Below are 27,718 nucleotides of genomic sequence, written 5' to 3' on the forward strand. Positions count from 1 at the left end.
ATTTAGACTGAGTCTGGTCTTAACATCTTCCGTCTTCCTTCCCAATTTGGAATACCCAGCTGCATCTGAATTTAACTGCTCATTGTCTTTTGTAGCAATGCGAAATCAAACAAGAGGAAAATTAGCATTTGGTTCTCACTCTGTAAAAGGTATAAAACTGGCTTTGTGTTATTTATAATTTTAGGTCCTTTAGCCTAATATATGCCATTATCTAGTTAACACTAATATAGATGCCAGTTTTAGGAAAAATTTACATGTTTGCGTTCAGTATCCTCTCGCTAGGTTCAGGGGAGGTGAGGACTCCCTGAATTTTCTCCCAGTCTGCAATGGCCTATTTGCATCTTCTCACACATCCCTGCAGCCTCCTTTGTAAATTCAGGAGAGCTCAGACAAGTACTCTCCTCCAAATATGTGATGTCAAGCTGCTGCTTATCAGTCTGCAGTCCACTTGAGCTTGCACAGGCATCGGGTCCTAGGACACTTCCTGTGTGGCTTGTGTAATAAGGCCCGTGGGCGCCTAAGTTATCGGAGGGGGTTGCTGGTGTGCAAGACCTTTGTCCCTCCCTATCCTGGCAATGCCGTGGTGAATTACGAGCAGCCCTGCAGGGCTGCCGTCCGTCGCCGGGATCGGCACGGCCTGGCTTCAGCACCGGACCGTTCGGCCCTTCCACACTGGAACAGACTGCAGGAGCCAGAATGACCAGGAGAGGCACTGTTGAGCAGTTAGATGGAATCCCTCCCTCACTGAGTGATACTCCGGCTAGTGGTGAGCCAGTGGGATCACTGGATACTCAACATCAGCGCAACCTTTATTCTCCATGTGGTATTAATCCCTGTAATCTGTAATGCAGTTGCAATGAGCAGAATGGGTTTCACTGATGTGGTACCCTCATGTCTCTCAAAACACCCTTAGATGAAGACGGAGGAAACTATGCAAGGCAATGGCTTAGCACCAGAGATCTCACCACCCATGGTAGAGAAGGAGTTAACGGATGAAAAAAAAACGATCAGATTGAAACGGCCAGAACTGGCATTTGGCCACGACCCAGAGCAATCTCCCCTTTGTGGTAAATGCCGTTGGGTGGCACCGTGTAATAGTGTGGTATGGCCGGTTACTGCAGGCTAAGAATTTCTGTAGGGTGTAATATTGTTTCTTACCTCCACAGGGAGCTTTCCGTGACACTGCCAAGGTTGAAGTCAAAATGCTTCGTCAGCATGAGTATCACCTGAAAAACAGAAAGGTCCCAGTTTCAGTTTCTTTTTGTTTTTTTTTGATAATTCTCTAAAATATCTGGCATATGCATTAAGTGACACTCATGATATGGCACGTACACTTTCATAGATTACATAACTGCCCATTGTCTTTTGTAGCAACGCGAAATCAAACAAGAGGAAAATTAGCATTTGGAAATGAGCATTTGGCACTCACTCCCAAAAAGGTACGAAACATGCTATTTGTTATTTACAATTTTAGGTAATTTAGCCTAATATATGCCATTATCTAGTTAACACTAATATGGCAATAGATGTCAGACATGTTTAAGGAAAGTTTAAAAACGTAAGATTTAATGGGAAACATATCTATCGCTGTTCACTTTCACGTGTGAGACCACACAGCCCGAAACATGAAACACCATCATCATGCATTTTCTCCATGTTTCAGGGACCAGGCTGCATGACCTCACATCCACAGTTGATATGCACAATATGAATTTCAAAACGATGCCCTTGGCTTCAGTGTGTTGCCGTACAGTGTCTGCACCATTAATAACCTAATAGACACTCACAGGTGTTAACAGATTCTGTCGATGCTCTTCTGGAAGCTCAAAGGACACTGGGTAGCCTAAGCGTGTTATTAGAAAAGAAAATCACCGTGAACTTAGCATTCACAAAACATTTTCTTCTCATTTGAAGAGAAACTCTGCTGACAGTCTCAATCCTTTTTGCAGTTGAAACTGCTTTTTCAAGGTTTCCTTAAAATCACGTAGGGAAAATTTTTCGAAATTAAGTCCCTGGCTCGCTATTGTGAAAATGGCTAACAGCAGGCCGTCTGTCCGCGGTGCCCGAGCGGCGCTCGTCTCGCTAGCAGAATGACATCACAGCAGCCTCTGTAATCACACTTACCATGTCGGCTTCAACAGACAGAAATTAAAATGGCCGTTCAAGGCCCTGCTGAGCTGAAGTGTTTTTGTAATTGCTAACCACTCAGAATGCACTTTTGTACGAGCATAAGAATAAAGATTTTTAAAAAAAAGAAAAACCCTGTCACTTAGAACAGTAAAATGGTAGTTGGAAGCTCACATGAACCTCTGTACATGCAACGTACATACTATCCATGTATACGGCTGGGTATTTACCCAGGTTAAGTCCCTAGCTCAAGAGTACAAAAGCTGTGCCCCCTGTGGGATTTAAACCGCTGAATTTGGAGCTGTGGACCCATACTAAACTGCATACTAAACTGCAGCACCAACAGCAGAAATGCACTGAACACCAGCTTACAGGGCCATCCACACTGACCCCACCATCTTACAGGGCCCTCCACACTGACCCCACCATCTTACAGGGCCCTCCACACTGACCCCACCAGCTTACAGGGCCATCCACACTGACCACACACTGACCACACCAGCTTACAGGGCCATCCACACTGACCACACCAGCTTACAGGGCCATCCACACTGACCACACACTGACCACACCAGCATACAGGGCCATCCACACTGACCACACCAGCATACAGGGCCATCCACACTGACCACACACTGACCACACCAGCATACAGGGCCATCCACACTGACCACACACGGACCACACCAGCTTACAGGGCCCTCCACACTGACCTCACCAGCATACAGGGCCATCCACACTGACCACACCAGCTTACAGGGCCATCCACACTGACCACACACTGACCACACCAGCATACAGGGCCATCCACACTGACCACACCAGCATACAGGGCCATCCACACTGACCACACCAGCATACAGGGCCATCCACACTGACCACACCAGCATACAGGGCCATCCACACTGACCACACACTGACCACACCAGCATACAGGGCCACCCACACTGACCACACACTGACCACACCAGCTTACAGGGCCATCCACACTGACCACACACTGACCACACCAGCTTACAGGGCCATCCACACTGACCACACACTGACCTCACCAGCTTACAGGGCCATCCACACTGACCACACCAGCTTACAGGGCCATCCACACTGACCTCACCAGCATACAGGGCCATCCACACTGACCACACCAGCTTACAGGGCCATCCACACTGACCACACCAGCTTACAGGGCCATCCACACTGACCACACACTGACCACACCAGCTTACAGGGCCATCCACACTGACCTCACCAGCATACAGGGCCATCCACACTGACCACACACTGACCACACCAGCTTACAGGGCCATCCACACTGACCACACACTGACCACACCAGCATACAGGGCCATCCACACTGACCACACCAGCTTACAGGTCCATCCAGAATTATCATGTGTTTGACATGAAAATCAACACGCTACTGTATAAGCAAAAGGGCCTTCCTCAATGAGAAGTCCTAGAGCATGGAGAATGTAAAACAGTCAGGCATGTTTACTCAAGCTAGAAAGGCTCTTTTTTGATGCAAACATTTCACTAATATTGTAGTTGTATTAAATTGATTTCAAATTTTATACAATGTAAAATGTGCATAATAGTGGTGTACTGTTCCAAAATACTGCACTGAGTCAACCCCTTCTGGAAATGTCCTCCTATTTTGAACAGATGCCCCAATATGGAATAAGCTTCATAGCTCTGTAGATGACACAGCTCTGTATTAATGGAGTCAGATTGATCCATTTGGATTGGCAAAGCTACGAGACAAAAGTTCATGACACAATTACAAGTGAACTGGAACAGATGGAAACTTTGAACAAAGTAGCTTTAAATGTTTTCTATTAATTTTATTATTATTATTATTATTATTATTATTATTATTATTATTATCATTATTATTATTATTATTATTATTATTATTTTATGATCAATAGTCTTTGTAAAATAAACAATTTCTTCACAAACTCACTTTGGAAAGTTGGTTTTTGTCATTTCTGAACACGACAAACTGTGTTTGTGAAGAAAACTTTTAATAGTCAGTCAAAGTAAAGAACAAATGTTCATTGAATCCCAGCCAAAGGAAAGGACAACTGCTTTGATTTAAAAATGATTTAATCCTAGTGACTGTTTTTGTTGGCAGTAATTCATGGTCCATGAACTGATCGCAGAAGAATCTGTATATTGTTGCAAATCTACATTATCTATACCAAAGGCACGTAAATGACTATTTGGTGATTCTTTCAAAAGGTCAGAGTATTTGTATGAAGGAAAGAAAATGTTAACATCATCAGTCTTCAGCTATATAACTCCTTAGAAACAGTGCCCAAAACACAGGCTTTCAACCCAAAACATTTTGGTACCCAGACTGATTAATGATAATTAAAGTGCTCTAGATGACTGGTCCAATATAATTTGCATTCAAAGAGTATTTGAAGTCTGAAAAGATTATGCACAAACCAAACATTTTATTTTAACAAAGCCATTTGAAAGGAAAAGACTTCAGACTTGGAGAGCGCACTTTGTTTATTAAAAAAAAAAACTTTCCAATTGACAGAGTGCTGATTGATTGTTTTGTTTGTCTCATTGCTGGCCTTTGCTGAAAGAGATCTCAAGGATCTTACCACCAGAAATATGCGCAAACAGAAATTATCTCCTCGAGTCAGGTAGAGGGTAAAATAAACAAATAACATAAATAAAATATGTGTTTAATGCAAATGCATGTCAACAAAGCTCTCAGAAAGTTTACTTTAAAAACAAAATGTTACATTGGCAAGAATAATAATTAAAAAAAAAAAAACTGTGATAGATTGCCAACATCCACATATCTTCAAATAATTATATTTTACTTTATCCTCATTTAAGACATGGTATTAGTTAAATGCACATTAATGGTGCTAGTTTAAGAAATTCATAAACTCATTATGTCCTGCTTAAGCTAGTGCTAGAGAGCCATTTGTATACAGACATTGGTTAATTTCTTTATCAACTAATTTTCCAACTAAGCACTTAATTAAGTTGATTTAATTTAGTTAATTTAGTTCAGTGCTGATCCTGATTTGGATAGTTGGTCATTTTTGAAAGATGCATTCTACTTGATGTATTTACAATATATGAATAACCAGATTAAAGCAAAGGTGTTTTTTCAATAAAGCTGCAAGCATAGACTGGGAATAAGTCTGGCTTGCATATTATTATTATTATTATTATTATTATTATTATTATTATTTATTTTATTTTTATTTTATTTTATTTTTTGGATGGAATTTTTTGTAAGGACCTTAACAAATAAGAATGTCATTTTAATGATTTTGTAATTCTGCTTTATACTTACATTTTAATACTTTATACTTTTATACTTTAAAGACTGAGAGGCATTCAGTGTAGAACATCCAGGTTCTACAATAGCACCAATCCAGTCTGCCTCCTTAGCACCAATATGGCAGAGGTGTTCATCTAGTCATAGGGCCTGGGCTTGTGGGCATTGCACACCTTTTCTACACTTTACTGATTGTGTCTAGTGTTTTGGAACCAATGAAATACTCTCAAACAGTGCAAACTCCACCTTCCGGTCATATTGGCAGGCTCAATTACACCAGGCAAGATCAACAGAACACAGAAAAGTATTTGAATCCAAAACAAATATGTATTTGCCCCAGGTCTGGTGCATTGTACTCTGGTCACTGTACTCTAGCTGCTGACAGCACCCCATGGTCCTATTTTATTTATTTATTCTACTATTTTTTGTTGCTATGGTCATTTTAGGGATGTATCATTTGTGTCTTACAGCTTATTCTGTGTCTTTGTGCTGATGTGTTTATTGTTAGTGTATTGATAATGAGCCCACCAAATCAAATTCCAATCAACCCTGTTGACATGGCAATAAAGTATTGAAACTGGAACTTATTTTGGAGAGTTACCCTGACTTTTACCCCAGCACATGTATGCAGGCACAGCAGTCTGTCACCAAATCTGTATTTGTCCATTTGTCTTAAAGAGCGCCACTAAAAATGTGTCATTTAGATGACCCTAGTCGTGAGCTTTCTCTTTGGGACAAAAAGAATGCTGAGATTATAGTCAAGCTCATTCCACATATGGGACAGGGTTCCTTCCTCTGAACTGGGCGCTTTCCATAGCCTGATAAGTGTTGCCAGCTTTGGCTTTGTGTGCAAAACCGGCTGAACTGATTTTGCACTTATGGGATTGATCTACTTGTTTTTTGTTTTTATTACATGCATTCTTTTTGTGGCTTTTTCACCTAAAATCATGCCATTTTAATAAAAACACACAGTGTGAGATGGAGTCTTTTCAGAGCAAAGATAAACTCCTTCCTGAGCAAAAATTGTCATAATTATGCGTTTCCTTGGTGGCTAGTCGGTTTTAAGAAGCCAGACGGCAGATTGACCCTTGTATAGCTTTTTTCAGACCACATGGTGTTGCAGACACTGGCTTTCATTCTGCTCATGCAAGACGTCTAGGATTTGGCCTCTGTACCAGACAGATTATGTAACACTGGCAGGAATTTTGAAATCAGCCTGTCTACATAGGGTTTCTGTAGTAATACGGGGGTTTACTGGTGCCACCCAAATCCACACATTTATCTGTGGCCCTGTCAGCAGACAGACAGACTGACTTCACTGCGTGGCAGAGAAGCATCTAGTTATGGATGTGATTTCCAGGGAGGGGGCAGTGCCCTTGGTTGCTTGGCACAAGGCACTTAACCCAAATTGCTTCAGTAAAAGTCCAGCTGGACTAGCTGCATGATTAAGAGGAAAAAACAGATAAGCGATGCGAGTCGCTCCGGATAACAGCGCCTGTGAATGTCAGGGTTGCAGCGATGTCTGCGGAGAGCCTCTATAGCTGAGTGAAAAGGCCGGGGCAGCAGACACAACTCAACAGAGAAGCGGGACAATGCTAAGAGCGCACACGAGGGGGTCAGCACTGCAGCCTCCGCAGAAGCCAGTGAGGCACACCGCTCTCACTGTGCTGGTCTGATATACCGTATAGCAGTGCTGGTATACAGCAGTGGTAACCAACCCTGTTGCTGGAGATCTACCATCCTGTAGATTTTCACTCCAACCCTAACAAAGTGCAATTCATTCAACAGCTAGAGGTCTTGTTGAGCTACTAATTAGTAGAGTCAGGTGTGCCAAATTAGGGTTGAAGTGAAAAACAACAGGACGGTAGATCTCCAGGAACAGGGTTAGTTACCACTGCTGTATACCAACACTGCCTCATCGAATGATGAGGAGAGCAACTGCATTATAGCTGGTTGGTGGGCTACAATCAGCTCACACACGCAGAGATGAATTGGCACCAGCTCTCTCTTTTCGATGGGAGAAAAGTGAAATATAAGTAAGCGGTCATGATGAAATGATGATGTAAGATTGTTTTTAGAAAGACACTCAGTGCAGTGGCCATAGCTAGCCCTCTGAAACAACACATGGTCACATCTCAAATGGGCTGGAGAAACGAGCAGGAGGATCAAAGCACACAGGCTGCTCTTTTTCACCACCTGTGGGATGTGTCATCTGTGCCTTCTAAATACTTCCTCCTCCCCTCCATGAGTGCAGTCTTAAAATGTGCAAATTAACCCCCCCAACACCCCCCCCCCCCCCCCCACAAGCCCTTATGACCCCTCTACGATGAAGATCTAATTTAAACAAATATGCACATTCACAGTTCCAAAAACAACAAGCCTTGGCGAAACAAAAAACTAAAGTTGCACAAACAAATGAAAAAACACTGAAGAATACATTCCTACGAATAGTTCAAACCAAACGGCTTGTCAAAACATTTGTCGTCTGCACACAATCCTGTTTTTATTTTGCTCATTTTATCATCGTATAATGCGGGGTAAAAACACACACAATACCTCCCGACGTTTTCCTTTCTAGCGTACAGTCAGCCCTAAGGGTTCTGTTCCTCGGCGCAAGCGCTGCTTCCTGCGTTCAGTGAGTAAATGTATAAATAACCCAGCTCGTGCACAGCAAGTGTCATAAATGTCATGGGAGTTACAGGACATATAACGTTTTATCACTACGCTGCTACTCCAGCCTAAGTAAGTCTGAAGTGTCGTGTAAATCAGTCCAGATGTTAATTAACCTTTCCCTGTGGGCGGATTCACTTTCCTTTCTGAATAAGAAAGAAAAACTCACCATCCAGCAGTTTCTTTCTCTTTTTGTCCTTTTAAAGAGAACATGGCACCACGCTCTGAGTGTTTCGACATATCTGCGAATGAAACGACTCCCTCCTTCCTAACATTGGACCAAATGGCTATATAAGTAGAGTAATTGCGCAGAGGGACTGAATGTCTTCTTCTTGGACGTGTCCTCAGGGTATGCTCTTCAGGCTGTGCTGATGTTTCTGTGGTGGTTTTTCTACCTGCGTGGATTCCTGGTGGAACCCAGCTGGTCAACAACAACTGCTGAACAAGATTATTTGTCTGTTTTTTTCTTCTTTTTTTGTCAAATATGCAGTTATATAAATTGATTTCTGGGGATTTCAGCTTGTAAGTACAGTAATTCTACTGAGATAAGTGTTAAACAGCAACTGCAGAGCTTTATAAATAAGGCAACTGCAGCACTTTAAAAGGTATTTTAAATCAAGGCTGACAAAAATAAACTGAATTCTTTGAAGTATATCTTGCACTACTTCATCAAACAGTTTTTGCTCAAAAAGTTCAAATTCAAGAGTGAGTTTAAAAAATAAAAAAAATTTATCATAGTGATAGTACTTGTGGTAAAACAGAACATAACTTCAGCCCAGTAAGAAATTGCCAGCTCCATATGTACAGCATGTTGGCATGGGCAGATTATCTCACTTATATTTTACTGCAATATGACCATCTTAGACAGACAGACCAACACATGCTGTGCCATCAAATCTGATAAGCCCCAAAAAGCAGGATTAGGCATGTGTCGTAGGACCACTCCTGATTATTAAATCAGTTTCTGAACTTTCATTATATTTATTATATATTTTTTCCTCCTCTGAACACTGGGGGGCGGCACGGTGGTGCAGTGGGTAGCACTGTCGCCTCACAGCAAGAAGGTTGTGGGATCGAATCTCGGCTTGGGGCTTTTCTGTGTGGAGTTTGCATGTTCTCCCCGTGTCCGTGTGGGTTTCCTCCGGGTACTCCGGTTTCCTCCCGCAGTCCAAAGACATGCAGGTAGGCCGATTGGAGACTCTAAATTGCCCATAGGTATGAGTGAATGTTGTGAGTGCCCAGCGATAGATTGGCGGCCTGTCCAGGGTGTATTCCTGCCTCTCACCCAATGCACGCTGGGATAGGCTCCAGCACCCCCAGGACCCCCTGCGACCCTGCTCAGGATAAGCAGGTATAGATAATGGATGGATGGATGGATGAATGTACGCTGGGGATAGCTGATGATATTTTTTAGCCACAGCGCACACTGCCAGCAAATGTAGTCAAACGTACTCCTTTAATGAGCCATTTCTGCATACTCTTCCTTTCAGCACAGCTGCCCACCATGGAGCTGTGCAGCCTTTGGTTCTGCAGCGTACATTACAGTAACTGCCATTTCCATAGCCAGGCACCCAGCCGATGTGATCTTGCTCTTGTGCGATTCAAAACCAGTCTATAGGGCTGTTGTTACGCTACCAGATATTTGGGCAATGTGTGAATTTTCTGTGTTTTGTGAATTAGTTCCCTTCTGAAAACTCCAGCTAAGTCCAGCTGGGGTTCTAAACTGGTTTAAGATGGTTTAAACTGTGTGATCGACATGTCTAGCTGGTCATAGTTGGTGTCTAACCAAACAAAGCTAATCAAAGCTGGTTTAGCTGGTAGGTCAACTGGTAGAGTAGCTGACTTCTGTATATAGGCTGCCCAGCTGGTGAACAGGTGGTTGACCAGGTAAAAGTGTCAAACACGCCTTAAACCAGCTGGACAAGCTTAGACTGGTTTATGCTGGAACTTTTAGCAGGGTTCTTAGTTATTTGTCAGATGCTACTATACTTGACCAAACTAAACAGCATTTTGGAGTTAGTGTGTGTTAGTGCTTGTTTACTGTGTGCCCTTAATATTTAATACACAAGAAGGCTACTTCCTGCTTCTCATTTCTCTCTCCGACACCGCCCCATGAACCACAGGGTTCCTTTTACAAGAAGTGAAATCCTTGTGCCTGCTACTTTATTTAAGGGAATAGAAAACTATTCTGTGGGGGGAAACACTGTAGGCCACAAATGGTACACCACACATTTATGAGATTTCCAATGTTCAGGAAAAGCTCATATTTCCACAGGTAAGAAAGCTCCAACAGTGGAAAAGATATGGCCAATGAAAAATGGCGGTGGGGGGGGGGGGGGGGGGGTGATTTTAGAGGGCAGTGGTCTCCAACCCTGGTCCCGGAGAGCTACAGGGTCTGCTGGTTTTTGTTTTCACCTTAAAATCAGCACCCAGTTGAGACCCAAGACACCAGGTGAGTGAGTTAACTGTGTAATCAGCCGCTCTAATTGATTCATGAAGTGCAGAATCACTATGAAAACCAGCAGACCCTGTAGCTCTCCAGGACCAGGGTTGGAGACCACTGATATAGGGTCTCCTCTAATCCAAACACAGTTCTCAATACTGTTGGCCAACTTCCTGATTTCCTTCGCTGCCGTGATGTAAAAGGGGATTAGATTTAAGATTAGAGGGTTTCTGTAGCCACTGAGAGCAGACATCAAAGGGAGACATCACATAAGGCCGGCGCCCAAATTAGCTTCCAGAGCACTGTTATATTATTTTGCTCTTGAATAGTCTGTTCTGTGAATTTTTATGTGCACCTTTTTATTTCTTTATTTATTTATTTTCCTGAAATCTTAAAATCGTTTGAATGTATTCCTGCAGGTGTCTTCTCTGATGAAAAAGATGGCTGTTGAAAAAACGAGGCTTCCTGGTTGTAAAGGAGTTTTTTTTTTTAATGTTATTTAATTTCTGTTTTATATTGAAAGGCAATGATACATGTTCATTTTATTTATTATATAAATGCACTGGGAAAACAATATTTTATATGAACAAATTCCCCCAAATCAGGAAATGCAGTGCGTGTTTTTGCTTCTGGCTATTTTAAATTCACCCATTTCGATTCCTTTTGGCTACTGACTACTGACATAGCTGATAAGAGCTGCACACAGCTATATCGTGGTCCCCTGGTGCTAGAGATTCACCAGTTTTCAGAGACAAAGTTATAGCAGCTGAATTTATGGCAACAATGAAACAATGTTTCATTCAGACATGATCATACCCACCCAGTCTTCAACAGAACCAGAGTTGGAATAAAAGATAAACATCTGTTCATTGTCACTCTTGGACTGCATTATATTACATTCTGAATAGAGCACATTTAAGCAATAGCTCACAACAGGCTGTTGTATATTGTGATTATATCACAGCTAAGGGATGTTGTTCAGTCCAACGCGCAGCAGAGTAAGTATCTGCTGTAAGTTAACGTACAGGAAGGGGAAACTGGTGAAGTCGAGGCAGAAGATGCCTCTAGAAGCGCTACTCAACCTTTGTAAAAATGTTAGTAAAATAGTTAGCCAGGTAGTTGACACAAGCTAGCTAGTTATTAAATATGTAATAAAGTGGATAAAACTGTCCTCTCCTCTTTTGGAAAACTTTAATTTTAAAGTATTTGTTCCCGAGGTTGACAAGTACCCTACCAAACAAGAGCCAGGGCCAAACGTTAGCCTGCTTGCTATAATCCCTCTGCCCTCAGTGTAGGGGCCATACTGTGCTCTTCTCTAGCCAGCTAGCTTGCTAACTAACGGCAATCGCAGCGCTCCCTTAATGACAGAGATCCTGGGTTGAGTACATTTCCCACAGTCGCCCACACTCTGCAATAAACCTGGCAATAAAGCCCGGCCGTTCTGGGGTTAAAAACTCATTCCCAGGGCTCTGACCCGGCATGGCCTGTTCACATGGGGTCTGACTGCGGCTGGCTATCGACGCCTGCGCCCGGCTATCGACGCCTGCGGCTAAGCGCGGGCGCTAGCACTCATCGGCCAAATTGCTTCAGTGCAAACGAACGGTCGCCTCCAGACTTTGAACCCTGGGACAAGCAGCAGCTATACCAGGAGGAGAGGCCTGGATCTTCTGATGGAGTGAAAGTGAAGTGGTAGTTCAGGAGGAGTCAATGATAGTAATCATCTGTATTGTAAAGTTCAGACCAGTTCAATTCTGGCTTACCTCACAGGCACTCTGCTGCAAATCTTTGCCATCCTGTTGAGTTTGTTTTTGAACCCCGTGTTCAGATTGAAAAGCGCGGCCATCCTCCAGAAAGCTGCCAGTGATTGAGCGCAAAACTTTCAGGACAAAAGACGCGGGTCACGGCAGGTTTTCTATATTAAAACAATTTGGTCTGCTTAGAAAAGCATACGGTGACTGAGTCATGTGAAATCTTTTCCCTTCTTTTTTTTTGTATTCTCTGCCATAAACTGTTGTTGACGACAACAATGACCATCTTCATTTTCTTCTTTTCTTCATATTTAACTACTTCTTGTTGGGTTATTCACCTCCTCTGAAATCAATTGCCTTGTTTATTTTTGGACCCATTCAGCCTGCAGAAAAGAGCTGTTAACCTGCTCAGTCATCCAGCGCTGTCCCACAGTTCCACAGTTCCTGAATCGTGAAGATTCAGCTGGGGTTTGAACACTGAGGACAGGACAAACAGAAACCATTCAATTGCTTTCCAAGTGCCTTTCATATACTGCTTGTTGAGAATTTCATTGTTATATCGAGTGCTGTAGTGGTGAAAATGGTGGTCAAACCCTGGGCTCGCCTTTCTGCGACCGGTTTACATCGTAGGGCAAAAACAAGCTGAACCCCTTTTAAGAATGACAACTTAATCGCTATTCACCAGAGGTCTGGCATCAATCCCTTCTACAGATCAATTCAGACACTTGGCAGGATAGATTCATGTCATTTGTTTCCCATTAAATCTTTTAAAATCAATTCACTCAAGTTCTGTTCATAACTGCTCCCTCAATTCAGCTCCCTCTCATAATCAATTCCTTTATTAAATCACTTTTCAATATCAGTTTTCTTAATTAAATAACGCCAATCCCCTAAATTATGTGGTGTCTGTATTCAATTTACATAGATAATACTAAGGGAAAATAATAAATATATAGTATCAATATGAATATCAATATGAAAGTCATCAAGGACTGACAAAAGAATTATTAAACAATCAATATATTATTATTATTATTATTATTATACATTTTATTAATAAAGCGCCTTTCAGGACAACCAAGTTCACTGGAAAATCAGGATAAGACACACAGCACACAGGATATAATAATAACAGTAACAAAAAAAAAAGTTAATAACAAAACAGGTTATACAGAGGATCATTAAGAGAAGAAACCCCATGAAAATGTAAAAATTGTTAGTTGAAAATAAAAAGGTAACGTGTGCGTGCGTGTGTGTGTGTGTGTGTGGTTAAATGTCTTGCATATACACTTAAATAGGTGAGTCTTGAGCTGTTGTTTGGACTGAGAGAAGATCAGAAAACGTATCGCAAAGGATCAGTGGAGATCCTTAAGGGAAAATTCTGTAATAGATTTGTCCCTGTAAAACAAGTTCACTTACCATTACCATTATAACTAATATTCACTCAAATTAGTGGTGTGCAACTGAGCCAGCCTTGCTAACAATGTCCCCTGCCCGGTGCATTTATACGACATCACTAAACCAGTAAAAGTGGGGAACTATGTGAACCTCAAACCATGATATGATTTGTGAATGCATAAAACACAAGCGTCCGAAACTAATGCAAATCAAAAATGGTTTATTCACAGGGGTACAAGTTTATATGAAACAAAATAAACTTCTACAGAAGAACCAAACATGCTTACCATTACGCAAGGATGACAACAGCAGGGGAATTAAAGGGTTCATGTTGTCTTAACACGCTGTATTCTAAGGTCTGGAACAGAACGTTCAATAGCCGATCCATACGTGTATAACATACTTGCATATACTATCGGTAACGTTAGCTACCTAGCTTCATATACCTAGCTAGTCTAGCAAGGCTAACAAATAAAAAAAGAACAATGAGTAAAAAACGTAATTATACAATCTGTATCCCCTTGCTGATTATCTTGGAAATTCTTTAGATTTAAAATGCTTTGTAAATGAGCCTACATTATTTATTTTCATATATCAAATATATATCAAATATATCAAAGGCTTGCCTCCCTAGTTTTTTATAACAGGCGTATCATTTTCATTGAGTTTCCTAAATGTGGACGGAAACATTGTACTAAAATGCAACGAAGTGAAAGGATAATTCATGAAAAATAGGTGAGTGAACTTTCTCATTTTAAAAATGTGGATAACTGACGTTTACCCTCCACTACCGCCTCGGTTATATCTTATGGGGCATTCTTGGAATTTTTGAACACAAGATGTGTAAATCATATTAGTCTGTCCATATTAATGCACTCTTAAATGTAAGTACACCATGCTGAGGGAGGGGAGGGGGACTACCTCGTTAAAAAGCCTCACGACTACCTGTCACATAGAAAATGGAAGGTAGAAAACATTCCCTTTGAACGATATGAGTGATTTCATAGTATTAAACTATTTTCAAATATAATTTTAAAAACAAATGAAGTAATGTTATCATTACCGGTATCAAGCACAAACTCTAACATTTCCTGTCTAATCTGTTGGTGAAACCAACCAGACAAATTTTAGGTTTGCAACTGAAATGATTTAAAATGTAAAATACTTGCAGTTACAAACCTTAATTTTTTTCCACAATCCACAAAAAAATGGAAAGTTATAATTCAAACAGTATGAAATCCATTTGGCAAGTTGCCACTTCTTCACTAATTTCCTAGAATTTACTTGTTAAAAAGTAAAATAAACAAAGGACAGGTAATCCATTCAGGAAAAAAGAGAACCGAGAGTAATTCTAGGCAATTAACATGCTGTAATTGCCTGAAATGCTGTTCTCCTCAATGTAGGACCTTGTGTTGTTCTTGTTGTTTTATTTTTTCTGTGTGAAGGCCACCTCCACTTTGCAGACTGTTTCATTCTTGACCTGATTTCACAGCGCTTTACAGTTTATAATTGGATGGAGTTAGGCAAGGCAGTAACCTATAGCAGCATCCAGCCAGCTGGTGCCAATGCAAAGATGCAAATCAGTGGAAATATGAAGCTGGCCCTTTTCCAGGTTAATGCATAAATTAATAAGCAAACAGCTGAGGAGGGGTTATTGATCTGGCCCACAAGCTCTCTCAGGCAAGCGACTTCCCCAGCAACGCCACCTCGGAAAGCAATAAAAACCAGGTTATTGGTGGACCGTAAATCGCTTCCTCCTCCAATCCCATGAGTTGTTTATTGCTTACAGGTCTCTGCCCGGCAATGGAACGCGTGTCTCGCCGTGGACTAAAGCAGGACGTTTCAGAGCAAATTTCCTGCAGTCGGCCTAGGCGGCCTTCGCATAAAGCCCTTTGGGGAAACAGAAGGGATTATGGGAAGAGGAACGAAAAATTGACAGACGCATAACCGACCCAAAATTTTCATTTGAGTTACTGACTACGCGTCACATAAGAAACCATAAGATCCGTTGAAGGCGAGGAAATGTGACCTCTGTTTCAGCTGTTACCCAGGTGACCGTAACCGATGGAAACGGCTGCTGTATGCAGATCCAGAGCAGGGCATTTTTAGACTCATTTGCAGTGTGTAAATGTAGCTCCAGCAGCAGGCATAATACTATGCGGGGACTTCGGCAGTAGCAATTACCACGGATTGGGCAGTGCCAGGAGGACATCTGACTGGAGGAGATCACTTATAGAATAGTGCATTACGATATTGGGATTTTGGCACTTATGTTACCCGCAAAGTTACTGAGATGGCCCATACACAATCTGCCACGTTTTCAGAATGGTGGGGCATGGCACACTTTCCAGCATTTTATGAGATTCTGTACTGTACATTTCTGCTGACACGAGTCAAGATCGCCCACACAAAGACCACGTTCTCCCCAGATGCCAAGGTGAGGTCAGGGCCAATTGGACGAAAGGACACAGGGCCAAGTTACACGGACAATTGTAGTCACAGTGATTTGGAGAACATTTATTCAGCTTGTGTGGGACACATTGGTGTAGTTTTAGCTGCTTTGCGCCATTTGTATATCAATATTTTTTTACACAGACAGATTTTAGGAATCATGTTTTTACAGATGCATAGAGTGTATGTTCATGGGATTTACTTGGCTTCTTTACACACATGCATTTAGACAGTGCATTGCTGTCATTCATTCACGGTAACTGGGGTTTTCAACCTGACCTGATTACTATTGAAATATTATACCCAGTACAACATATACATTATCAGACACATGACTATTGGCTGGACATTAGTAGTTTACCAAAGCACCATACAATGTGAGAGAACACAAGTGAGTGGTGTGTAACTAAGCCAGCCTTGCTAACAATGTCCCCTGCCCGGCGCATTTATATGACATCACTAAACCAGTAAATGTGGGGAACTATGTGAACCTCAAACCATGATATGATTTGTGAATGCATAAAACACAAGCAAGCCATCAGAAACCATTAGCCCACAGAAAAATGAAAAAACCTAATTCATTACAGAAGATAGAAGTCTTGGGGGGGGGGGGGGGGGTTAGGTGCTGGGGTTGAGGGCAAGGAGTGTGGGGGTGGGGAGGGGGTGGGGGTCAGGGCTGTCGTCCATTTGCGTTAGAAAATGGTAAAACACTCTGCTGTCCTGAAAATCCACAATTGATAAACTAGAATACATGCGTGGTTTGCTTGTTTGAGAGCTATAAATTTAACCTGGACAATATTTGTTTAAAGACATTAGCATTATGCTCTTACACACAGTGCTGAAGCTAAATTGTTTTTCCTCAAACATCCTCTTGGGGTAGGAGTGCATGAATGTAAAATACAACAAACATTTGGACCCGCTAATATTTAAGGTCTCTCTTGCTGCAGTATGTATTAAGATTGAGGTGAACTATTCATAGGATAACAGCACAGACTTTTTAATGGTCTCTTACGGTTGTTCCAAGTAAATGAGATTCTTTAAATCTTTTCAAGGCGCAAGGATTCAGCCAACATGTTGCCTAGAGATCAATTCCATTGAAATGTTCTTAAAATATTTTAATGTGCCCAGCAGAGGTGCACATATGGGAACAATGAACTTCATATGAATATTCCATATAAAAAAGATAAATGGAGAAAGTAAGGATGTTGGTGAAATGTGTGTGCTGTAATATGACATACCCACTGGACTAAAGTGAAAGAATACTGCATTTTGCATGGTATCAAACACCAACAGGGCTAGTGGTGAGCAGTGTCAAAATCAGAGGAGCTGACACGCTGACATTCTGACTCACTCTGACTGACACTCTGAATGACACTCTGACTCACTCCAACTGACACACTGACTGACACTGATTCACTCTAACTGACAAACTGACTGACACTCTGAATGACAACCTGACTCACTCCAACTGACACACTGACTGACACTGACTCACTCTAACTTACACACTGACTGACACTCTGAATGACACTCTGACTCACTGTAACTGACACACTGACTGACACTCTGAATGACACTTTGACTCACTCTAACTGACACACTGACTGACACTGACTCACTCTAACTGACACACTGACTGACACTCTGAATGACACTCTGACTCACTCTAACTGACACACTGACTGACACTCTGAATGACACTGAATGAAGAGGTCTGTTAGATGGGAAGGGGAAATGCCATTTTCAGAATGGCGTATGTACTGAATGCGTGCTGCCACCAGATGTGGAAATTCATCCAGGTTGAAGACGAGGCTGGCAGGTGCATTCTGGAGCAGCTGTAGTGGCCTGATGCCACAGGGCAGTGAGCTGGCCAGCGAGGTGGTACAACAGTCCAGACAGATGATCACAGGTACGTGTGCAAGCAGTTCAGTAGCCTCTTAGGTGAGGAAGGGGTGGATGCTTTCATTCTGAAGGGACGACCTGCAGGGAGACCCTCCAGAATTTCAGCTGGTCATCTAGTGTCACACCAAGATACTTAGCTGGGTAGGAGCCAGACACTGGAGCCACCGACTGGCTGAAGCACCAGTCCATGCGGAGGAACAGGACTTCTCAAAGATTTCTTAAGCGTAGCAATGCTATGACATGCTATGAGTAGAAAACTGAAACAAGTGATAGTGTAAAGAAAGGGGAGGAGGGGACCAAGTACTGAGCCGTGTGGGACACCGATCAAAAGGGGTGAGAGGAAGGGACCTGTCCCCTCAAGGTCACCTAGTTGGAATGGTTAGTAGGATATGAGTTAAAACATGCAAGGGCAGCGCCTGAAATGGCAGCTTCTGTAAGGGATGAGAGAAGGGTCTGGTGGTTAATGATGTCAGACGCAGCAGATAAGCCAAAGAATGGGGTGAGTTAGGAGGCTCTGACTGTGAGGACAGCAATCTCATTGGAGTGATCTGACTTAAAACCAATAAGCATAGAGTATTATTCCATGGTCTGGGTGAATACTCGATTCTGATTGGCCATAAGGTGTGCGTTAAAAACGTTTAATGCACAAATAGTTTGGGTCAAAGAAATCACTGTTCTAAATCCATATGCTGCCTGGTCAGCTAACCAACCTATGTAACCATAGCAACATTCTGAAACAGTAGCAAGCCTAGTAAACAACTTTTGAGTAGTTAGTTCCACCAAAAAAGTTCACATTTTAAGGGCAAATTGGCCCAAAATATTAACAACCCCTGCTTGTATTTTATTATTTGGCAGCTGACCGTGGTATAAGTGAAATAATCCACTCCAAGGTATGCTTTAAAGCACTGAGACTTAAAGCACTGGATGACCGCCAACTTCCTTCAGTTAAATAGCAACAAATCAGACATTCTACTCATTGCATATCTTTCCCAACTATCCAAACCCAACCACTTCAATTTAAACATGGACAGTTTCCCTGTTCAAGCCTCAAAGGCAGTTCGAATGACCTAGGCGTCATTCTCGATCCTCTGCCGTCTTTAGAACCTCATCATTAATCTGGTCAAAACATCATTTTTTCACTTAGAAATATTGCTCGCCTTCACCCTTCACTATCCTCTTCCACTGCTTAATTCATGCTTTTGTTCCCTCCCGTATTGACTTCTGTAATTCTCTATTTTAAGGCCTCCCTAATCCCCTACTGACTAAACTGCAACAGGTCCAAAACTCTGCTGCGAGAATGCTAACTCACTACTAACATACTAATACTAACACACTACAATCTGGCAACACATCATACCCACTTTAAAAAGCCTACACTGACATCCCATCAAGACATGCATCAATTACAAAATTCTTTTGCTCTCCTGCAAAGCCCCTAATGACCTGGCCCCTCCCTACCTCACTCATCTGCTGTGCACACTCCCCCTGCACCCTCCACTCCCCTAATACTGGCACTCTACTCACCATCCTGGCCCCTCCCTACCTCACTCACCTGCTGTGTACACTCCCCCTAGGCACTGTACTCACCATCCCTGAGACCCACCTATGTGAGTTTGGTGAAGGGCTTTCTCTGTGGCTACTCCCTCTCTGTGGAATGCTCTTCAATGAGCATCAGGGAAGCAGACAGTGTTAATATTTACTCAAGCCCTACTCAAGACCCACCTCTTCGGCATAAGTTACCCCTAGCTGCCTCTATTTATCTTTACTCCCTTCTGTTCTGTATTTACTGTACATACTGTTTTTTTTACCCTTTTAACTTTGTCAAGCGACCTTGGGCTCTGGTAAGGTGCTATATAATAATATGTATTATTATTATTATTATTATTATTATTATTATTAAATGGTCTGAATGCAATCCACAGAAAAAAACAGGTTACCAGGTTCTTTGCCTCCTCCTCATGCATTAAAACCCTTTAATGCACACCTTTAATGTCACTGATTATTCCCAACACTTTTGCAATATTAAGAATATGTGAAACAGAACACCTATGTGTATTTTATTCAGATCATGCACATCTCCATATACAGTATGCCTTGAAAGGTACTACATAAATAGTCTAATGGCTTTCTTTTTTATTCTTTCTTTTGGTATATGTACTGTATGTGGTACAGTATCTGTATCACTGTACTGTGGCAGGGTTTAGGGTTATATCACATGTGGGTAATGCATTTGCATATTTAAGCAAGGTGTAATATATAAAAATAAAAGTGTTAAGCATTTGTTCTATTTATGTTGATGAAAACATTCGCTTATGCCCGAGACACCTTTTGTGACTTGTAAATTACCTAGCGGAATACTCCCTGTACTTGAAAATAAAGCATTAGTGATCCTCTCTGACTGTAACTGAGCCATAACCTGAGAACAGCAGGTTATGAAGGACAGATTTCAGTTATGGATGGGATCACAATAAAAAATAATAATAATTTGGAAATATCTCCCCTCCATTGTCCTCCACAAGCATACAGTGAATTCACCTTAAAAACGGACATTCTGGGGCTGTTTGAAAAGTATCAGACAATCTGTTTTGTTCCAAATAATGGCAGAGGGAAAATCACATAACCAGGCCTGTGATCGTCCTCCTACTCCAGATTTGTTGACAAAGCCCTGGTGGATTCATCAGGCCACTACAAGAGCTAGCCCCATAAACCAAATTTCTCTGTGGAATAAAATGAACGGCGGGCTCCGATCGCCTCCCTTCATCCCAGAAAAGCACGGGAACTCAGCTGAGCAACACAGCGAACCCACAACAAACCACCCAAGGCAATTTGCTCCACTTGACCGCGAGGTAGCCACTCATTGAACGCAGTGCTGAACACAAACATTATTTGCATGCCAAACAGTTAATCAGCTGTTACAAAGGAACAAACATAAAGTTTGTTGATGTCGGATGCCATCAGAGTTATTTTTTTCCACACAAAAATTAAGAAATTATTTTTTAATTAGTACATTTTTATATTTAATTCTCCCTCGCCTGGCCTTCACATACAGTGGTCTGTAGGTAAAGTTTTATCTTTTTTCTTACTTTGGCAGTACATTAATGATTTTGCTGTCTATGTGTCAGAGATTGAGAGAGATATCTAGACTCACAGGTATGTCTAGCTGTTTAAATAGTAATAATAACCTCCAGTGCTCTAGTCAAATGAATCTTTATTTTTTGGTTTTTCTGTGATCAGCACTTCTTGGCTTCAATCACAGTCGAGTTGAAAGGAGTGTGAAACATGTACTTTCCTTGAAGTGGTCAAAGAGCTGTCCCTGGTATAAAACCAAAACTTCCAGTTTCCACTGGTCCAACTGTCTCCTGCTTTTAAGATATTCGAATTTGAATTATTTTGCCATTAGAATGACTCTCAAGAATGGCAAGAGATCTTCTTTTGTATACGTCCTTCAATTTGATCTGGCTAAATATGAAAATCTGTTTCAGTTGTCACCCCCACCACACACACACACACACACACAAGCACACATACACGCTCATACACACACACACACACACACACACACACACACTTTCAGACTAAATTATATACCCTTGGTATCAATCATTTAAAGTAGAGAAAATGGGAATAAAAACAGTAACTGTTCAGTATTTCCTATCTGCAAACACACATCGTATCATATTTGAGTCTAAAGGATGAGGATGTTACAAAGAAAACTAAACTGTTGGATCAGGGCACTGTGAAACAAAGCCTTCTCCAGCAATAACTTGAATGAGCCACACAATTATTTAAATCAAAAAGAAACTGAATAAAAATGAATAGGCTTCTTTTCTCTCCAAAGAAAATTGTGATCATTGCTTTCAGTACCCTTTAGCCACCCTTATCAAGTGCTTTTAGAAATGAAAAAAAAATCACCTTGTAAAAATATTTAAATCTCCACCAATGCAACACCATGTAATATTGAAATATACTTTATGTGTGTGGCAGCTGGTGGATGGGGAAACAAGGGAGGACAGAAATACGTGTGTGTCTGATAATTTGGGCCGGAGGGGGGGCGGGGGGTTTGTACCCCTGTACCGGGGGAGTTGCACCACCACCACCAAAAGGTCTGGGTGACATGGCCCCCAGAGGGAATGAATGCGGAAATCAGTATGTTGGGATCAGTGCCTTGCTGTAGGAAGAAGCACCATTCAGTGTGTAATCTAATGTTACATATATGTGTATACACAAAACAAAAATGGCCAATCTCAATACCTTTGCATGTAACTGATATACAGTATAAAATTACACGCAATGTACTGTATATATGCAACATATGATACACACACACGCACACATACTGTATATATAAAGCTACACATATGTGCATGCACAGAAAATAGTGGACCTAGAACCATGTGGCCAATAAGGATTAAAAAGCAGCAGTGGTCAGGCAGACCTATATAATGCAATCCCAGCAGTCCTCCACAGGCTGAGAGGTGAAATGTCTTTCTTAGCCCATTTCTGGCCTGACGAGGACAGCAAACTAAAACACAGATTCATTCTTCGGAGACGGTTGCCACCGGTTTCAATTTTCAAAGGGATTTATGCTAACTTTGCGACGAAAGGTCACACGGATAATTTGTCTAGCGCGAACGAGGGAATTGATTCTCCCGCCCTGCAAAATCCCGGGTAAATCTCAACATATCAATAAAGGTGGCATTCAGACGCGTCCGGTCGCCGCGGGAACGCGACGAGGGCCCCTCCGTAACGTATGCACGCTCAGTCAAATGAGATTACCTCCGCGTGTCCGGGGGGACTTGCGTGTTAGCGAGGGATGGGCCGACACTAAGGAGAGACAAATTAAAGGACGGCGCCCGACCTGCTTTGCGATTCTGTCCCAGGCTCCCAAATCCCGCCTGACCAGCGCTCCGAATTCAGACGCCTCATCAATATGGCTGTCTAAATATTTACACAGCGTAATTAATGACAGGGAGACAGACGGACGAGGCTCTTGGAGAGAAATTGTTTAAGGAAGAAAAAAAAAACAGAGCAGGGTACAAAGTGACACTTTGCTCTTTAGACAAAAAAAAAGTGACTAATTTCACCTGTCTCCATTCCAGACCTTTTCTTTCCCTTCTGAATACGGAGGACATCTGTCTGCGGATCTGGTTCTCTTGGTTGTTTTTCACCAATGAACTCGGCCTTTCGTGTCTTGTAAGGCCATGAGGGGCGAGTAGTGGATGACCGGTATTTTTTTCGTATCGGCCCTCCGACCCCCTCGCCCCCACCACCCCCCATTCCTGAGACCACCCCTCATTATACACACCTGAAAGATATTCCTACCGTTGTAGTGGAGCTCAAAGATAGCCCACACACCTGTGCGAGGTGTAGGAGTTAATGAGTCACTGCGTGAGTGGAGACTACGCCTACATTCCGACACTGAATCCTCTCCTTTGTCCGAGTGCCCGACCGAACGCCTGTGTGATTTTCGTTCCCGGATGAGGACCCATACTGTGTAACAACTCCGCCTGTTTGGACTATTCCTTTAGCCTGTTTCTCATTGGTGAGCATCTTAGCTGCCTGGAGTCAGTGAGGGGGGGTGTGGTTTAGTTTAGCTCGAACCAGAGCTACTCTTTCTCTGTGGGGAACTCCTACCTGGATGACTGCACCGAGTAAAACCCGGATCCCTCCCAAATCTGGAACATGGACTGAAGTAAAAAAAGCTGCTCCGGCCTTTACCCGGTGCAGTTATCCAGCAAACTCAGAAATCCTGCTTTGTGAAATAGCCTCCTGCTATTTTACTTTTTATTGCTCGTTTATCTTTTATTTTGTTTCAAAATAAAAGTCCTGGTAAAGTGGCCATTAAAGCCATATCTGCTTCTGTGTAATTAAATTATTGCACCCGTCACCCTTTCCCTCGACATCTCCTCTCCCTGGGTCACGGTCTCTATTAAATTCTCAGAGCTGTTCAAGAATGGCAATGATCACGATTAAAACTTAGCACTTAGCACTTAAAAGATTGTTACTTCTTGTTGTTGTAAGAACGAAATGCATCTTTTTTTAAATACTAACTCAAAACAGGCTATGTACTGTCATCTGTTATGTTTTTTCCCCCCATGAGTACTATATATCTTTATTGGAACAGCAGACTGAGAGAATTCATTAGAGTCCTAATTGCAAATTAAACAGCGGCAGCAGCAATATGTCTATTTGCTGAGCAGTATTGACACAGTCAAATATTTGGACTTCTTGATGGAGTTCCTGAGAGAAATGTCTATACATGGCTGGGCTGATGTGTTAATCTTGAAACTAACATTTCAGGACGGGAGATAACTGTAGACTGAACGCAGCTGCCTCACAGCAGACAGACTGGCACTCTGGGAAACGGCATCGCACCGCCAGAAGAGACGTTTATTGACCCACAGTTCCCACGGCGAATTGTCATAATAACTATCGCGTCGCACAATAATTAATTCTTCAGCACGTAACCTCGTTTCGTACATTCCAGAAACTGAAAATGGGCTAATTACTCACACCTGACTTCAAAAGTCCCATTGTCTTTTTTTTTTTTTCTTTTCCCAGACACGTTTCTCCTGGAGTGAACCCACTCGTTGCATTGAACCTCCCTGCGTGTTATAGATGTGTCTGACTAGCAGTAGTGTGGGACTGTGGTGCAGGTAAAACCCTGGTGTACAGCTGGGCCCGTGTTTTCTCCTGGTTTCTGCTAATTAGCGACAGCACCTCTCGCAAGCTTTGAAGAGTTTCGCTTCACATTGATGTGCGGAAATAGACCAAAGCAGAACGATGTTATAGCGAACTGCAGGCTAGGACTGACTGGAACAGCAGACGCCAGGTGCTGTCAGCGTGGCTTTATGGGATTGTTATGAGGATATTTCTGCTTTATTACTAATTTTCTTTGTCAGTGACCACAAACAAATGGCTGGAATACTTCTGCCAGTGTTATTGTGCTTGATATTGATCCCTTAGCCTCAGGCTAAACATATTGCTTATGTTGGTCAAAGGGCTAAAATGAGAACCACTACGTTTAATTAAAATTATGTTTCACTGTTGGTCTTCTTTTTTTTTGGTGCTGGCTATTGGTGATTCATGAAAAAGCTTGATGCATGTAAAATGTACAATATTTATTCTCTCATTGGGCCAAAACGCCGTTTTAAAAATGACAATGGTGCTGTTAAGGGAGAAAGATCATTATTCAAGTCATGATCATCCAGTCAGAGGATTGCTGCAGAGAAAAGTGTTCTTTAAAAAAAAATAAAAGAAGAAGAAAAAAACTCACTGTAATACTGAAATACCTATCACCATGCCTTGGTGTTACACCACAAATGTCCAAGCCCTCAAACAATCAAACGTACACAACTATTAAATATTCACACCTGTTGAATTAAATGTTCAATACATTTAAATATATCAACATAATTATATAATTTATATTAATAATACAATTTGGGTACAATCCAATTAATGTTCATGGTCTGTATCGTATGAACCCTCAGCACCACAAAAATGTTGGAATTAAATGTAGAAATAGATGAAGAGATGAACTATTATAAAATACACAAATACGTTTGATCTTTAAGATGCAAATATCTTTATCTTAAATATTTCATAAATATATTCCACAAAGAAAAAGAGGATCTTTTCATCCAAAGATGTTATGCAGGATTCACTTTTATTTGTCAAAAATGTGTTTTTACATCCAGGGACCAGTTGATTCCTTGCCTATAAGGGGAAAAAAAAACATATTCTTCAGCTAAAGGCAAGGCAAAAATGATTTTTTGAAGGTACCATTGATTTCCCGAGACTAAAAATAGCCATATTGTCGAAGGCAGCAAGCAAGAAATTCTTTGATTTGTTCCATCGAAACCATTTTGTCTTACTTTCTCAGAACCACAAAAGCCAACATGGACAGCATGTTGATCATCGGTCCCTAAGGCTGATAGCATGTCATTAACTGGGGGACTGAGGTATTCATGACACAGTCGGCAGGAAATTTTAAGGAATAAAGACAAACTAATTAAAATAGGGCGCTTTCTTGTGCAGCTGTGGAGTTGTATCTGCATGGTTCCATGAGGTCAGAGGGCACAGACATGATGTCTGGTACGGAGTGAGAGTCTGGAGCGAGGGTTAGGGTCAGTGAATACTTGGCAACATCCTTCTTTTACCTGCAAAAAAGTTAATGTCATTATGTAGCCTTGACATTTGATCAAGATTACCAGCATATTTTTTTTTTTAAGTATCCTTATGAGCATCCATCCATCCATCCATTGTCTATACCTACTTATCCTGAGCAGGGTGGTGGGGGTGCTGGAGCCTATCCCAGCATGCATTGGGCGAGAGGCAGGAATACACCCAGGACAGGCCACCAATCTATCGCAGGACACACACACCTTTCACAAACACACTCATACCTATCTCCAATTAGCCTATCTGCATGTCTTTGGACTGTGGGAGGAAACCAGGGTACCTGGAGGAAACCTCCTTATGAGCATCTACATCATAATTAGATTAGAATGTTTTAACTAACTGCATTCACAAATACATTTTAACATTATAGAGTATATGGTTGATGGATGGATCCTGTAGGTTCATTTTTGTCAATATTCAGTTTACTTCACCATGTTCGTTGTCTGTCAACACCATTATGTCCATTCATTGAGTGCATCCGTATGTATGTACTGTATATTAACATTACCCTTAGGTATGTACCCTACACTAAAATTATTTGTACAGTAGTCATGTACGGTAGACTAACATTTTCCACCTGAATTTTCTTTTCAATTCAGAGTGTACAGGAAACTAATTAGTTTCCAAGTTCTCCGATTATCGGTGATTATAACTGTAACATCATTTTAAAAATGTCTGACAGTAACTGTCCTGCTTCGTGTAAAGTCCCAGGTTGACTCACCTGGTCTGTTCGTGTAGTCCTGAAACTGAATGCCTACACAGTGCAGTGATGAATTGCAGGGTACGCTGTCCAAGGACAAAAGTTCTATCCACACGCACAAGGACAACGGGCTGGATTCTGTACAGGACTAGTCATCCCAAATTGTCTGAACATGACTAATAATTTCAGAAATATATATTTATTCTCTGAAATGTTTTTGTAAATGTATTGTGCTTTATGGCTGGGGAAACTGGGTTCATTCTCAGTGTTACTGTGTCATCAAGCACGCTGTTTAACTCAAATTTATTTAACCTGTGAATACTCAGCTTTGTGGAGCATGCGAACGATAAATATTCAACATGACATATTCAACATGCATGTTATCTTCTATGTATGGGAACATGAACTTATCTTAAGCCTACAGTACTTCCCGATGCAGAAAATGCAATTAAAGTGATATGATCGGCCAGAGAAGGTGCTTGTCTCCCTCATTAATTCACTTTCACTGCCCTCTTGGTGTGTCCTTTTCACGACTCGCCAGCCCATTCCGGTTTTTATCATGGCAGTTTTGATATGTTTTTTAATGCTTTTTTCCCCCTCCTTTTTCTAACCCGATTTGGAATGCCCAATTGCATTTATCAGAGCTCACTCGTGCTGATAAACCTCCACTATCGGTTTGGAAGAGCGCAGACAAGTAAAAGCTCAAGATGTCCGCTTCACGGTAATAAGTGTTGTGCTCCTCTGTAAAAACATGTGATGTCTGCTTCGCAGACACCCAGACACCC

At 41.7% G+C, this 27,718-nt stretch overlaps 1 protein-coding gene across 3 annotated transcripts in view; it reads right to left on the bottom strand.

The window, feature by feature from the left end:
* The window catches only part of LOC118218442 (VPS10 domain-containing receptor SorCS1-like), a 142,466-nt gene that overhangs the window by 79,630 nt on the left and 35,118 nt on the right, over positions 1 to 27,718 (bottom strand). For all 3 annotated transcript variants that reach the window (XR_004763414.1, XM_035401089.1, XM_035401090.1), the window contains exon 2: positions 1,159 to 1,226. Coding sequence is in view for 2 of the 3 variants with exons in the window: in XM_035401089.1 (XP_035256980.1) it covers positions 1,159 to 1,226 (68 nt within the window). In the remaining variant the exon portion in view is untranslated. The remainder of the gene's footprint in view (positions 1 to 1,158; positions 1,227 to 27,718) is intronic.

The sequence above is a fragment of the Anguilla anguilla genome, chromosome 18 (assembly GCF_013347855.1).
Source record: "Anguilla anguilla isolate fAngAng1 chromosome 18, fAngAng1.pri, whole genome shotgun sequence".
NCBI lineage: Eukaryota > Metazoa > Chordata > Actinopteri > Anguilliformes > Anguillidae > Anguilla > Anguilla anguilla.